The sequence below is a fragment of the Columba livia genome, chromosome 16 (assembly GCF_036013475.1).
Source record: "Columba livia isolate bColLiv1 breed racing homer chromosome 16, bColLiv1.pat.W.v2, whole genome shotgun sequence".
NCBI classification, from domain to species: Eukaryota; Metazoa; Chordata; class Aves; order Columbiformes; family Columbidae; genus Columba; species Columba livia.
In genome coordinates, this window is record NC_088617.1 from 2,290,348 (window position 1) to 2,306,102 (window position 15,755).

Here is a 15,755-nt window from a genome sequence, read left to right on the forward strand (position 1 = left end):
ATGGAAAGCAATTTTTAGAACGTTGTTCAAGATTGTGTCTCAGCCTGTGTAGCGGTACACGGTGTGATTAGGTATTTAGCAGTTAACTCTCAAAAGTAAACTGAATAATCACAAAAATTACTGTTTTAAGCTGCAAATGCCTGTAAGCTGTTCGTAACAGCCGCTCTAACAAAGGACCCTCTGAAACCTGCGGTTTCTCACCCGCCTGGCTCCAGCAGACGGTCGCTTCTTCCTTTCCCATCCCCGTGTTCAGCCACAATCCCAGCCCTCCCGTTAACGCAATACTCTGCGTTTACTCTCCATCCCCGCTGGAAATAGGGGCAGGAGCAGAAAAACCTCGATTTGCTGGCAAGATGCTGTACCGGGAGGAGATTTGTGTGTGTGTGGCTGGGCTTGAATAGGGGTTAAAAAAACCAAAACCCAACCCACAACCCAGCCACTGAGGAAGCCTTTGAGTCTGTGGGAGGGGGGGCCGGGGGTGCTGCCCCCCGCCCGGCGGGGCAGCGGGGCCGCTTCTGCGCGGGCGCGGCCGGCGCTGGGCTCGGGGGGCGCCTCCCGCCCGCCCCCGCCCGCTCCCCGCGCCTCCCGCCGCCACTTCGGCGGCTCCTCCGAGCAGCAACCGCGGCTCCGGCTGCCGGGGCCGCCGCCGCGCCCGAGCCACCAATGCGGGGGATATTTGCAAGGAGGCAGCGGTACCGCGGCAGCGGGGAGGGCAGGTGAACTCCGGGGAAAGGATGCTCGGCGTCGCCGCCGCGATCGTCTTTCTCCTGCAGCTTTTGGCCAAGGCGGAGGGACAGGTTTTCGCAGGTAAGTGTCGCTCCGCGGAGCATCCCCTGCGGTGGGGACTGCGAGCCCCGGGGCAGACGGCTCTTCCCGGCAGCCTGAACTCTTGGCTTCATCCCTTCTTCCAGCCTCCCGGCCTCGCTGGGAGCTCCCTGTGCGAGCCCCGGAGCGGGCAGGGATGGAAACGTCTGTGGGAAGGCGGCTGCTCGGCGGGGGAAGGAGCAGCCTGATTAAAAGTCGGTTCCTAAAGCGCGGCGTGGACGCTGCCGGAGCCCCGGGGTGCGGGAGGCTCCGCCGGGTGTGTGCGGGTCCGGCCGGGGAGGTTCGCTCTTCGGAAAGTTGCGTGTGGTTGGGAGGTGAAAGCATCGCCTTTATTCACAGATTTGCGACAGTCGAGTCTTATTTTTGTAGTAAATGGGCTTTCCGAGTCAAAGGCAGGACTTGGCCGCTCAAGGGTGAGCAGCCCGGGGGGAGTCGCTGCTTTTCCCCTCCAGTCAGGCAGAGGGGTTTTGGGCTGGTTCTCTGAAGTTTAGGAGCAGGTTTGGTTTGTGGTGGTTTTTTTCCTCCCTTTGGATCTCACAGCTCAAGTAACTTTCTCGGGGGGCTCAGCTACTCGGTCTGGCTCCTTCCAGTTGTCGCTTTCTCTGTCGCTCTGATGTCGGGAACACTTTGCTCCCTGGCATGTGTACGTTAATAGTAACCAGCTATTTTCCTCCTCCTACAAGTTCCTTCAGGCATAGTTTGAATTACTTGAAGACGACAGGTGCTTGTAGGATTAGTTTTCTTCTCTTGTGCTGTTTTGTAGGTAAACCAAAGATATGTGTGATTTTGGTTTTCCTTTGTATCTTTTAATATGTCATTAATTTCCTCAGTGCAGTTTTTCATTATATTAAAAAATAAACAGTTGGAACTGTCTTCTGTCCTGATTTCATCTGTCTAGCTTTCTATGTGGTTTGCTTTTTTTCAATTTTTCCCATCTATGTATTTAAGACAAGGAAAAATCCCCTGTGCAACATTATTTAGGGATAAATCTCAGTGCTTGAGACTTGATCTTTCATCTATGCAACATGCCTAAGTTGATCTCAAGTAGTGAAAGATCTTTTTCTTAACTAAGACTGAGAGCTTGAATGACTTTGTCTCACTTTAGAACTGAAATAGTGCGGAGTACAGGAGCACTGTGGATACCCTGAGCCTGGTCTCTTCAGGGCAGTCTGGCTCAAACTTTGGCGTGGGAAGAGCTGGACGGCACAGGAGATGATGGTCAGGTCGGCGAAGGAGATGTTGGGATCAATCCCATAGGGTTTGACACCACCATGGCATCGTGTTTACATTGCCAAGCAACTGCACAGATCCGCGGATTTATTAGAAAGGCTGGGAAATGTAGCCTGGTTAAATAGCTTCTTCGTTGAGTAAGAAATACGTGGAGCTCTGGGGTTTGTTTTCTTTCTTCGTGTGTGTATTTTTTTCCTCTCCGCTCTCTTCCAACTGTGTTTTCGTGTTCTTGACACTTGTAATATCAATTGAGATTATATCCTTGGCTTTTGATGAATCATTGAACCAGATGCTTAGAAAACAGACTTTTCTGTGAAAATGGCAAACTTTTAAGGGGGCAGAAAACACTTTGTATTTGAGAGAAATAGCAATATGTGAGCTAAATAATGCAAACTTAATGAAAAGTCTGACTAATCCCCACTTTCAGAAAGCCATGAAATATTTTGTTTTCATTAACAGTCCAGTGGGAATAGTGACTGCAAGGTTTCCTAATCATCAATATCGCCTTCTGTTTCTTATTTCAGTAGTGCACTTCTTACCATTCAAAATAAGAGGAGCTGATTTTAATCAATGTTTTCTGAGCTGCTTTTATTAATGAAGTTAATAAGAAATTTTTTTCCTCCTAGATTATATATCTGGCATGAAGTGTAGTGCTCTGGACTCTGTCCATATAACTGATATTTTCATGGTAAAAAGCAGTTTTCCAAATGCACTTTGTACCTTAAATTTCAGGGAAGTTTGGAGAGATTCCAGTTAATGCCATTGGTGCATTTTTGCATCTTCCATCAGGTGGTGCTGTCTCCATAACTATTAGGATGCAAATACCGCCTGTCTCTTTCTGATTGAATTATTTTTCAAAGCCTAATGTGTTTATTCAGCAGCCTGTTGTTAAACATCCCGAAAAATCACTGTGCAAGGTGTTGACTGGCTTTTTTGGATTAATTTTCTTAGAGGATAGTTAGGCTAAGAAGCAGGAAAACCCCAACTCAAGACAAAATGATATTAAGTTCCTGCCTGACTTGCACAGCGGCTGCTGCTTCCTTGTATTATCCACAACATATAAAACTAGAAATACTGTTATACAAAGTGACAGCAGAGGGTCGATGGCTTCTTGCCGCAATACCAAGTTTCATATTGAGGAAGCCGGTTAACACTCAATTCTCTGTAATTTCTGTATTGCTCCATTTATAACTCTTTTCCTGAGCAATTACTTGCAATTGTCTCCAGTATCTGTATGTATTTATAACTGAAGGTGTGCTTTGGAGGTTCTAAACTTTTTGATGGCTTTAGGGTCACCTACTGATTTAATTCCTCTACTTTCCCGTGGAAAAGCCAAAAGTATCACTGGGTAATTCTAGTAACTGCAGATTCTTTATGGATTTCAGAAAATAAGCAACTTTGCTTATGGGGAAGTTTTTTCCTTAGAGCACGAGTGCACTTTTTCCGCCACCAAATACTTGGACTATTCACCCAGTTTAGCACAACAGAGTAGAAAATAGAGAGCAAAGTAATTTGCAGCTGTGAAAAAGCATTTGGAAAGTAGGACAGGGGGTTTACATTGGGTTTACTTTGACCCTTGTTTTTCTTCTGATGTTAATGTTTGCTTTAATTATTTTTCATTATCCTGCTCCTCTATGTTTGGACCTGTAGCTGTTTGTTTCAAACACGGCTGCCGCATCATGAAGTTACTGCAGCTGACTCTTCGTTATATGTAATTTTTCCGGGGAAGGGGAACAGGGAAGCAAACTACAAGAAATTTTGTGGGGGGAGATTAATTGATTTACTAGGAGTTAATGTACAGATTTTGCTGTCAGTAAACTGGCAATGAAAAATGGATCTCTCTGAACAAGCTACTCTGTGTGGCAATTGTGAACAATGCAGCCATTTAACTCAATAATCACTTTTCAGTCCCTCTGGGGAGCTGTTAGCACTACAATTCAACTTTATTTTTCATTCCTGGCTGGCTTGATTTGTTTTCTAATACATAAACAACTGAAATTAAAAAGGTGATGCTGTGAAACTCCCTGTTCCGAGGGTGGCAATGAAAGGTCACGGTGTGTATGAAGGCATTTGTGAATCTGTGGGTGATAATCCTTCTCTTTACAAATGCAGAGCCCTTCTTTATCATCCACCCTTCTGGAAGTCCCTCATCTCTGCTTTTCTTGTTTATTGTACTTTTTTAGTCCCTTACGCTCTGTGTGCAGCCCCACGTGCTCTAGTTTTCATTAATATTATGGGAATGATTTGGGACACTTACTGTAGAATATTACTGTGTTTTTTTAGAAGGCACCATCATCTGTTACCATGGAAACTCTTATAGTGGTAAAGATGTAGGTCTGAGGTTTTGTGAACTTCCAAAGACACAGACAAGGGTTGTTTCTTATAGGAACAATTACTTTTGTATATAAAATCCAGTTAAGTGGAGAGAATAAAGGGAAATAAATTGATCTGTTCAGCATTGCACCAACAATCCTTCCTTTGAATAGCATTCTGCAGAGAAGGATCAGTGGCTCTCTGATTCTCTCTCTGTATATGTGAATGGGTTTTTTAAAGCTCATTTATTTATCATAATAGTTGTTTGATGCCTCTGGTAATTTTCGTTGTAATTTTATAAATGGAGTAAACAAATGTGTATTGGCAGGTATTGTTGTTGGCTTGAATGGAAAGTGCTGAACGTAGAATGGAGAGGTGCGCAGCGTTAGCATCAGAGCTTAAATATTTTGGCAATGAGCAAATTTGAAACCGACTTAACATGGTCTTAATTAAAATAAAACAAAAAGGGAAAAAAGTCATCTGAAATCCACCTGCCAAAATCCGATTGAAGCATATATGGGTTTATTAACTAAAGTGAGCAATAAGAGCTGTAATACTTATCTGTTTTGCTATAGAAATACTGCAGCCTAGTTAACATTCATAAAAACTCTTAGGATGTTTGGGTGACGAGCAGCAGCAGTGCCTGTGTGTATTGCTATATAAAGCCTTTAGAGAGAGATTTCTTAATTATTTCTTTTTAAATAGCAACCGCTTCAGTCTCTTTCCTTGGTGTCTTGTAATGCATAGAAAAAATATGTACTGGAGTTTCTAAAAGGTGCTTGGAGGTGCATTCATAGATGAGGTTTTCCCTGCAGAGAACTCAAAGAACAGCAGCATACAGAGGTCACTCTCAGTTATAAACTGACCCGGGTTGCCACCCAGTTTTCCTGCTGCGATGTGAGAACCCTTGTGTACCTCCCATCACCCTGGTCCCCGAGGGCTCCACTTCCACAAAGAACAAGAACAGGGTTGACACTTCTTGGCTCTGTGCTGTCCTTCTTGAGAAGGATATGGTGCACTTGGCTTTTATGGTGATTCTATGGAGCAGCGTGACTTGGCTCATTTAAGACAGTGTTATTTGAGCAAGAGTCACTTTTTTTCTGGCACTGTTAATGTTTCCTAGTTCTCTAAGATTTTCCCTGATGATGTGCTCTGTCCTGGTTAACACTATTGGACTTATTTGTGTTTCTTTGGGGGGGAAATCCTTACCCATCTCCTGACTTGGCACTTTCCTGGCCCTTTGTTGTTTTGAATGCCAGTTGCCTCCCACCACCCAGCTCTTTCCAGGCAAACCCAAAGCAAAAGAGCAACCCAAAGCAGACCCACAAAGAAGGGAAATGTTGGTGATGGCATCATAAGGACTTCTTACAACCTGGCCCCATCCTTCCATACACTTGTAATTACAGAACAAGCAATTTCTTCTAGTGTTCATTATTGCAAGCTCTAAAGATCATATATCTCCATGGTGGAAGAGGGAATTACTATGCCTTAATCGGACTATACATCATTTAATCAGACCTGCTTGTTGTTTAATATCCAATAAATATGTCCTATCTATCATACCACGGCTCAGAGACGTCAGATACTTTGCAAGCTGCATGGCAGGGCACTGCATGTTCTAGAAGAAAATACTGAGAAGTCAGTTACAGAAAATAGGGACATTTGGAGAAAGATGACTCTGTTTTGTTTTTTAATGCCACAGTTAAAGATGATGTGAAGCGTATGGAGTGAAGCATATCAACCTGTGAACAAGACCTGGTAAATAGGACAAGAAACCCCAGGACGAGTGAACCTACTTAGTGCTTGGTCTCCTCTGGCTTTCTTGTTTGCTTTGAACTGGTGCTTGTAAATCAATCCAAGGCCAGGCTTTTGATTTCTCCTCTCCAGCGAGATCTCCCTGGGACCGTGGGCTGGGGACTTGAAGCTGACACGATGAGTTCTGCTGTGGTTTGAAGTGGCGCAGCTCATGTAGTTAAAAAAATGATTGAGCTGCTTGTGAATTTTGGGAGGATGGGACCTGGCTCTTGTTCCTTGATATTTTTGAGCTCATTTTGCAGAAAGGCTGTGGGTCTGACAGCTGATGATGTTGTGTGGGCACAGATCAGTGCTGCAGCCTGAGCAACCTATGGTTACACAAACTTCTCTATTCAGTTCTGCTGTTTCTCTTGTACTGGAAATGCTCAAAGTATCCCATATCTCTTGTTTTGTTAGCTGAAATGTCTTCAGATCCGATGTAATAGAGAAAACAGCATTTACTGTGTTTTTTTTTTCACATCCTTGTCATAATCTCAGCTTCATTCCCAGGTAGTGGCTATGTTAAATCACTGGGAAGCAGCTCTTGGCTGCTAATTGAGCTGTACATTGAGCAAAAGAAGGTTGTTTCACTACTTGTCCTCTGCAATATTGTAAAGAACAACAATATCAAGAGTATTATAACTTAATCCATTTTTATGTTGTGAATCAATCCTTCTCTCTTTGAATTTGAAGAAAATATCATTACCTGCTTGAGCAGCAACAGAGCTTCCCGTTGTTCTGGGGATGATACTCTTGAAGTGTAGGGTTTTTGCTTCCAGTATTGCTGAATGTGTCACTGTTAATGGAATGAGCTTAATCTGTGTGTGCACATCTTTGTTCCCTTAGTATTGACTCAAAGATCAGCCCTTCAACAGCAGGTGGGAAGGAAAAAGGCCTAAGTAGGCAAATACAGCAATAGGGTGCTTTTGGGTTCTTTTTTTTTAATGAAAAAGCACAGAGTTGAGAGCGCTGTTGGTGCCACATGGTTTTGTTTATTTAAGAAGATAATAAAGATTGATAAAAGCGTCACTTGGCAGAAAGCACGTGTGATTGTGACCACCTAGTAGAAAGAGGGTTGAAGATGAAGCAGAGGAGGAGGATGGGAATTAAGGCAGTTTGACTGTTATATAGATGAGTCTTTCTTCCTTTAGAAATACAGTTATTGGAGTTGCAGGGTATTTGCTGGGTAAGCAGGAGAGCACTTCTGTCAGCAGGATGGGAAGCTGCTGCGCTTGAGGGTTCTTTTCTCCAAAACAGGGATTTTCTGTCAGTGCGCACCCATTTCTGTGCTGGCAGCCCAAATCTTATTCGTTTTTTCTAGGTGTGAATTCAGTGCTCTGAATAGAAACAGTTGTTGCTGAAACTGTAAAGTGTAATGCATTTCCACCACAATCAGGTTGGTTTGCTTGTTTTTCTTGGGGATATATGTCTTGATATTTTTTCCAGAGGTGTGTGGCTGAAAGAGGGATATTTAAAACCAAACAGAACAAAACCCTAAGCCAAGAGGCTGTGTGTATATAACTCCACACTTGACTACACTGGGTTGTTGTCAAGAATATTTACTGCTTTGTTCTCTTCCTTTGTTCCTAACAACTAAAAGCACCAAAATAAATGTGCACCAGCTATTACGAGTGTTTGTGAGCTGGCTGAGCTGAAGAGTTTGCCTTCTCATTCAGGATGTGATAGGTCATTCTCTGCAATGGTACCAAGTCCTCTCTCCCAGTGAGCATCTTCAATAGAAAGTCCCTTTTTGCATCTTTATTGTTTATTAAACCTAGTGCAGTTGTTTCATTGTGTGGTAACTTTAAAACATCTGAAGAGCCAACTGTGTTAAACGCTTCAGAGGCACAAATGACTCATTTTTGTGCCCCGAAGAAGGTTTTCATCTTGCAGTTGTAAAAGAGAAAGAACAGAAGAAACAGGAGCAGTGAGGGTGGCAGCTGATGAGGTGCTTGGGCTGGGGGCTGGTTATGAAGGAGATGATGGGAAGGGAGGATGATGAGAGTGGTAGGAAAAGGAAGGGAATGAGTATGAAAAGGAACAGGAAAGGTAAGAGAAGCCTGACAGGATAGAAACAGAGTGGAAGCAGACATAAAATATCATAAAGCTCAGAAATGGGCTGCTGTTCCTGATGCTCATGGACTGTCTCTGCCATCACCTCTGTCATCTCCTTTCCTGTATGTTAACTGTCAGCAAGGTTACTGCTAGATAGGTGGTTGCTGCGAATTTTGGTTCTTGGGTGAAAACATGGGCTGCAGTGCCCAGTTTTCATTGTCCTTACTTAATTTCAACCTGATGTTTTCTCAAACTGGTTGAGCATGCGTATTCACAAACAAAACTGACATGGATATTTTGAATTTGCTAGTAACTAATTCTAGTTTGGCTTAGCAAAGTATATGAGCTTTATACGCCAAATTTGCCAGTCACTAATACTTAAGAGCCTAAATTATGAGAGAAGCCGTTTTCCCTGTTTTTACTGTAGTTAGCTGATGTTATACTTGAGAGTTCTCTTCCTGTGCTCACACTATAGCTGCGCGCTGCTTATTTCAGTAATGGCAAAGAATAAGCATGCAAAAGGAAAATGAATGAGAAACACTGCTATCCATCCTGGTCTGTACCGGAGCAGCTCATCAGCATGGCAGCGATGCCTGGTACCTCAGCACATCGCTGGCATCGCTTTGGAGCCTGAGCCAGGCAGCCCAGATGCGATGCGGTTTTGTGTAGCAGTCAAAATTAAATGTCCAGAAGTCGTTATGTCCATCAGCAACCTAAAGCCAATTCCTCAAGCTCCTTCTCTTCTAAACATTTTGTTTTGAACTTTGGTGTTTGTTTGAGACAGAGCTTTTTGCTGCCTTATTGGCTCTGACTAAGCAGGACGTAATCTCATAAATATGACTTTTAGATTGGTGGCTTCCAGCTCTTGGTACTCATGTGGTCTGGCTCTTGGTTGCCAGCACTGACTCATTCCCTTTAGGGCAAAAGGATCTCACTCCTGCCTGCAAAAGGCAGGTAAAGAGGCAGCGATGGGCGGTTTGCTTGCCAGCAATGCCATTATTTCATGTTATTCCTGCATAAAAACAGATGCAGATAGTTAGTGCCAAGGATGCTGCTGACTGTTTGGATGCTGCCTACTTGAATTGGACCTGCTATTGAAATTTTGTGGGGGAGAAATGAAAATATTTCACTCTAGGACCAGTTGAAAAGTTTCAACGAACGTGGTCTGAAAATTGATTTATAGGAAAATAGCTGTTCTAAAATGAGCAGTTCCCCTGCAGTTCTTGAGATTCAAACATTCCAGTGTGAATCAGAAAAAAGAAAACCCTATATAATCTAGTGCAAAATATAGGTTTCAATAAATCTTGTAGAGAGTCTTACATGTACTTTAAAAACGGAGATTTCTACTATGAAAATGGTGGTCAAAACACTGCTCCGGCTTCCTGAATACATCATCTTTGTTAGCGATAGGTTCTCCTAGACAAACAGTAAATATCTTCTTATGATTAAGAATGGGGGATGCTGTGTGTGCTACATATCAGCACGTGGTCGCGATGATCAGAGAAGTGGAAAGCTTGGAAACAAACACACACGCTGTCCCTGTTGGCACAGGGCTAACCCTGGAGACCGCCAGGGCCTGGGCAAGAAGAAAGTATAATTAATTGTCCTTAAATGAACCTGCCAAGCAAAAATCAACCCTTTGAAAGTCAACTCTCAACTTTGCATCTTTATAATAAAGCTTCTCCATGCCAAAGTTTTTAATGTTGTGATTATTTGTATTTCTGTGAATGTTTGCTGCGAAGGATTAGCGTATGGAGTGTAGCTGGATTGGACATCTGTGTTACTGCTGTACTTTGATGCTCTTCTAGCAATAATAGAAATAATTTCTCAAAATGCCTGAGAAGTGACGTTTTGGAATACAGTTTTGGTGGTGTTTGAAGGTCATTCAGCAGCTATTTATATCACATCTCTCCCTGGTTGTTTTTTAAGTCTTTCTCTTCCTTCTAGTGGCTTCTATGCCCACATTGGTGTAAAAAGCTCTTGTGGCAAGAAAATGGAGCAATATAATTTCTGCACTTATCCTCCCCAAAAGCTTGGTGCTGATGAGCTTTTCCTTGTCACTTGGTACATTCCCAGTGGTTACTGGCTTCAGGGTGATCGCAGATGTTCAGAACCTGGTGCGTGCAGGAAACAACAGAAGTGTTATCAGTAAGTGATACTTGTGTCAGTGTAATTCACATAAAAACTTCTGAAGAGTGTCCAAAATGAGTGTTTGGATTATATAGAGAGCATATAACAATTTACCTATGATGTGCTTCCTCACAGTAGAGGATCAGTCTTCAGATACAATTTCCATTGAAGTTCAGGAGAAACTTAAAAGTAGTTCCTTTGTAAGTTTTTCGTAGTGAAGGCAAACTCTAAAGATCTACAAAGTGGAGAAATGATGTCAGAATTAAGAATCGCAGGCAGAAATCCAGCGCAAATCTTGGGCAGTATTGCAATATTGCAAAACGTAGAGCCAGAGTAAATGTATACAAAGTTATTTTGAGTGAGTGAGAGAAATCTGGGAGTGATTAATGCTGAGATTTTGAGAGAACTGACAGCTGACAGCATATTTACATGCAGCTGAATACGAATTTGAAACGAAGCAAGTAGTCCAAAGGTGGAATATGCCACCTGCTGTGGATGTAGTTTTAAAAAGTGTATGTCTGGGCTTTTTTTGCTGTCTGGAATATTCCCCTCGGGCCTGAACATCATCTTATTCTTAAGAGTGACAAAATAAAGTATTGAGAGTACCTACAAGTGACAGTGGTTTCCCTAATTTTGATCAAAGATTTACAACATCTAAATACATTTAAGTTCTGGACCTGTAACTGAGAATAGAGCTGTGAAAGGGAGAGAGCACCTCAAAAGAAAGGAAGGGGATGAAAGGAGAGTTATTTGATGTGCACCAAGAGTAACAGAATAAGATTAAAACAAGAGAATAATTTACTTTAAGTATTAGGAGAAACTTCATTGCAGACCCATGAGGTTGTGGGATTGTATCCCAAAGGAAATGGTAGAAACTCTGTTGCCTGAGTTGTTTTAATTTAGACAGGACTAAATAATGGTCTGTCTTCAGTAGAGGAAAGAAGTACTGCACTCTGAGAAAACAAATTGGATAATCCACTGCAGGCTTTTTTTTGCTCTAAATTTCTTTATAATGCTGTTGAAGAGGGAAAGGAGGAGGAGGTATACTGAGAAAAAGAGAATGCTGTATTTAGCGTATAATAAATGTTAAGTGGTGTTAACGCATACTAATGCTTCTCAACTGTTTTCTTTTTAATTCATCTGATGAAGTATCTGTTGCATATCTGTTCAATATCAGCAGCATTATGGTGAAGATTGTGTGACTGCATCGTGTCCCCTGCCAGATTCCTCCCACTGTCCCCACGCCCCAAACCTGTGTTCAGATCTGACCTAAGATCTAATTTGGGGGCAAACAGGGACTGCAGTACTTAAATTTTAAAAAAAGCCCCAAACCCCAAAACAAATATGTATGTAGCATTTGTAGGTGCTAAAAAAGTGGTTAACGTACAAGTCAGAGGAGGAGTGTTAAGCATTTTGTGTCTTATTTCTGCATCAAGGTTCCTGAGCTTTGGCAGGTGAGTGCTCAGATACCCCAGCGGGGTCTCAGTTGATACCCTGGATGTAACATTTGAAAGGGCTTTAGGGGTTGTTCTGCAGCTGAAATCGGTGCCCCTGTGTCTCCCATGTGTTGTGGGCTCCATGCGGGTTCCTGAGGACCCTGAAAATCCCTGGGTGCTTCAGATGATGGACATGGAGTTAAACCTTGGGTATTGTCCCTTAATCCCTCTTCCAGTCCCTAAACCGGGAAGGGCTGAGCAGGGCTGTGGGCGAGGTGCTGAGTGCATCTGCAAATGTTTGTGAAGGAGCAGAAATTCTGTAAGTCTAGACAAATTGAAGGGGAAATTAATATTTCTCTCTGTGGAGGTGAGTTTGTATAGTGTGAAACAAATAATGCATGGGGCCACGGTGCTAATAATAAGAATAAAACAAAATATTGAATAGCTGCTTGTTCAGTAAGTGCCATCCATCTTTTGCATGCAATGACAGAAGGTCCTGTGGCAGAAAATAGTATGTGATCCAGCAATTTTTTAAATAGTCAATTCTACAAGAAGATTGATACAGGGTTTTGTGGACAGCCTTCTGATAAGGCAATTAATACCCTTCAGAAAGCTTGATTTTTATTGACATTAGCCAGTATTACTTTTTTTCGTAGTCTCTCTCTTACGGGGAACCCCATCAGCAGCAAGAGCTGGGCAGTAGTTTAGGAGCTTCTCTTTTTGACTGCATAAGTGTCCTGGTGGGGCTTTTATGCAATCAGGAGCTGGTCTGCATAATTCTGCAATACTCTGGGTTTTTTGTGCAATATCACCCCAAAAGTGATGAAGTAGTTACAGGAGCAAAAGTTGGGATACTTGGGCAGAGTGAGCTGTGCCAACAACTCCTCTGTAAGGTGATCGTGGAGGGTTCTGTCGAGTTATATTGCGGCTTAGACTTGACCAGCAAGCAGACAGTTGGAGTGTAATGAATTGGGATTTGAGGTTTGGTGATTGTTTATAAATGTGTTTACTACGTGATGCTTCATGGTCCACTTGTACTTTTTGTTTGGATCAAAATCAGCATCGTGTGTGCAATTAAGGTCATCAAGTGCTTTGTTCGGTTTAACTGAAATAGTAGAGAGCTGGCTGGGGAAACCAGTGCTGTTGCAGTTAAATTGAATAATTGATTATTTGAATCTCATTAAAGGAGAAGGAGGTGAGAAAATAAGACTGTTATTTATCCGTCAACTTGAGGGAATTTGTGTCTTCTGAAAACTAACTTCAATTGTAGTATCTCGTTTTTGTTCTCAGCGCTTACGTTATTGCAGTGTTGAAGAGAACAAATAATGAGTTTCTTCAAAACTTTCTCATTTTTCTTTATACCCTCTGGCTTCCAATTAATTTTCCTTACTTTGCTCTTTCCTTTAACAAGCCATATGTAGTGGTCATTCTTTGTTCCTGTGTCCAGCAGTGTTAGGTTATGTTCCAGGAATTTATTGTGGCGCAACAGTATATGTGTGTGCTTGTGACATATTCCTAATAAACATGCAGATTGGTTCCTGTTTTGAGGCCACAAGGGTGATTTATTTAGGAATCCTCTCTAAACTTTCCTCTTTGCTGCAACAACTCTCTGCTAAGAAGTAGTAGGAAGGTGAGAAAGATTCGGCAATTAAAATGGTTTAGCAGAGCTTTTTCTAAGATGATTTTTTCTTAGTCTTCTGTCTTAAAAGTTGAATGTTGCATGTGTTTGATAGATAGAAGGTGGCACTGTGGTGGCTTTATCCCGTGCTGCTGGTACAAGGAGAGAAGCCCTAATGAAGGGGATGTTCCAGTGTCACTGGGCTGCCACCAGCTCTTGGGTTTTGGTTTCCCAAGGCTGGTACTTAAGCTCATCCTAACCAGCCATGAGGTGCATCCATCACAAGCTGCTGTGTCTTAAAGCATCTTCTGCTCAGAATGCACACCGAGGATCGTGGTGTCATGGAAGGAGCTTGTGACAGGTCACAAAAATCTGGGAAAAGCACAGTGGGATTAATACATTTTCTTCTATGTTTTTACTGCTGTGGATTTAAATTCCACGAGCATCTGACTAACGCAGGAAGGAAAGGCTGTCATTTTTTAAGATACTTGTGTCAGAATGATGACTTAGTTAATTGTTCAGAAATAGGGGGCGCTTGGGACAAAACAGAAGCCTAGAAACTTAAGCTGCTGCTTATTGATAGTACGCGTCCATAGGACACAGCAATGAAATAGCAGAAGGTAATGGGAGTGGGAATCGCATACTCGAGCTGTTATTTATGTAGGACTAGACCGTGACTCTTTCAGCTCTCTTCCTTCTACTTTAACGTTTCTAAAAAGAAAGTAAATACAGATGAAGAACTATTTGTTGTATTCAATACTGTTCCCCAGGATACCTCTCTTCAGATAATAACTTTGATTCAAAGATATTAAGGAGGAGGAAAACGTTTACATTGCCGTTTTTATAGCAAGGCAAATCGAGCACAAGAACATTATCTGTGATATATGTATAATTACACAAGGGAAAGGATTTAAAGAAAATGTATTCTAAGGTGAACATGAATCAAGATCTTCCCCTCCCCAAGTCCTTTATGATACTCCTCTGCTAATTAATCTTTTAGAAATAAGTATATTGCAGCCCCCTGCACTCTCCCTGCTCCTGGTTTGCCAGGAGAATCGAAGAGCTCTGCGTTTTGTAATCTCACAGGTGAAAATGAAACCTTGCCCTTTCTACCTAACTTGAGTGTTCCTTGATGACAAAGCAGCCTATTGAATGTTGTACTGAAATGATGTAAATTGTGTGAGAAGCTTGCTCCCTTCATAATGCTTTCTATACTTGCTGGAATTTCTGCATTGTGAGACATTCAGGCAGAGAACAGATGAGTATTTTGCAATGCTTAGATCAGGGATTGGGAATTTGGAGGCTCAGGTCTTCTGTTCTGGGCTCTGACACCCTGTTGTTCTATAACCTTGGGCAAGTTAATTTTCCCATGTCTCAATTAAGACAATTGTAAATGGCATATATGTTTCTTTGCTGTCTCACAGGAGCCTGGGGAAGCTTCATGAGCACTTCTGAAATATTTTGATCTCCTGATGAAAGACAATATGAGTGCTGTGTGTTTTCAGACTGACTCCCCTTGCACTCCCACTGTTATCAAATAATGCCTCTCTAGAAGGTTTGATAAGACCTTGACTGTAATTTGTGAACATTCATTGAATGAAATCAACAAGAGCTGGTTTCAAAAAAACCAAAATCCCACCAAAACACACACACACAAAAAACCACAAACCAAAACTGAACTAAACCCAAACACCAAACTGTCAGAACTTGTATGCTGATGCTTGTATCTTCTAGAATTTGTTTGAAGAGTGTGGCGGTTTTGCATCTTAAACTCTTCTGCCCTTTTTGCCTTTCATAGCCAAAGCGTAGAGCTCAGGGTTAGGAATGAAACTGTACTTTGATTATAGATACTTGTGTGTTAGCTCGACAAGGTAAGTAATGGTTTAACTTTAGGTGGTTGGGAGAAGATGGTTTATATTAAATATAATAAGCCTTGGGGAGCCCATGTGTAGGACCAGCACCTGAAGGATCAGTGCAGCATAGCCACGTCACTTTTTGAGGTAGATACCTGGGGGTGTCTCCATTGTAAGTGGGTTCTGGAATGTGCTTTTTCGGAGGGTGCTCTGTGGCAGGGATCGGATGCGTCGGGGCAGGGCAGACGTTGATTTTCACATGGCTGGCAAGTGTTCTTTTTAAGAAAGATGGTATGATAATAAATATACAAGTGCTGGGAAGTGAAAGAGTTTGTGGGTTTTGTTGTTTGTTTTTTTTCCTCATTTGAGCAGTGGTTAATAATTTATTTTTGAGGCGAGACTGTTTCATTTGTGTCTGATTTATGTCTATGTAGTGGAGAAAGTTTAACCTGTTTCTTTTGGGCATTGAGGACATTTACAATGGACCCAGGTAATCCTTTT

The 15,755-nt window shown here is 42.2% G+C and overlaps 1 protein-coding gene across 10 annotated transcripts in view; it reads left to right on the forward strand.

Annotated features, from left to right (window-relative positions):
* Positions 1 to 333: 333 nt before the first annotated feature.
* Positions 334 to 15,755, forward strand: part of PTPRT (protein tyrosine phosphatase receptor type T) — a 386,111-nt gene continuing 370,689 nt past the window's right edge. For 3 of the 10 annotated variants that reach the window (XM_065031863.1, XM_065031865.1, XM_065031860.1), the window contains exon 1: positions 336 to 807. In XM_065031863.1, the coding sequence (XP_064887935.1) occupies positions 735 to 807 (73 nt within the window). In that variant the 5' untranslated portion in view covers positions 336 to 734. Of the gene's footprint in view, positions 808 to 15,755 lie in introns of all 10 variants that reach the window. The other 7 variants (XM_065031858.1, XM_065031862.1, XM_065031861.1 and 4 more) reach the window with 5 other exon arrangements.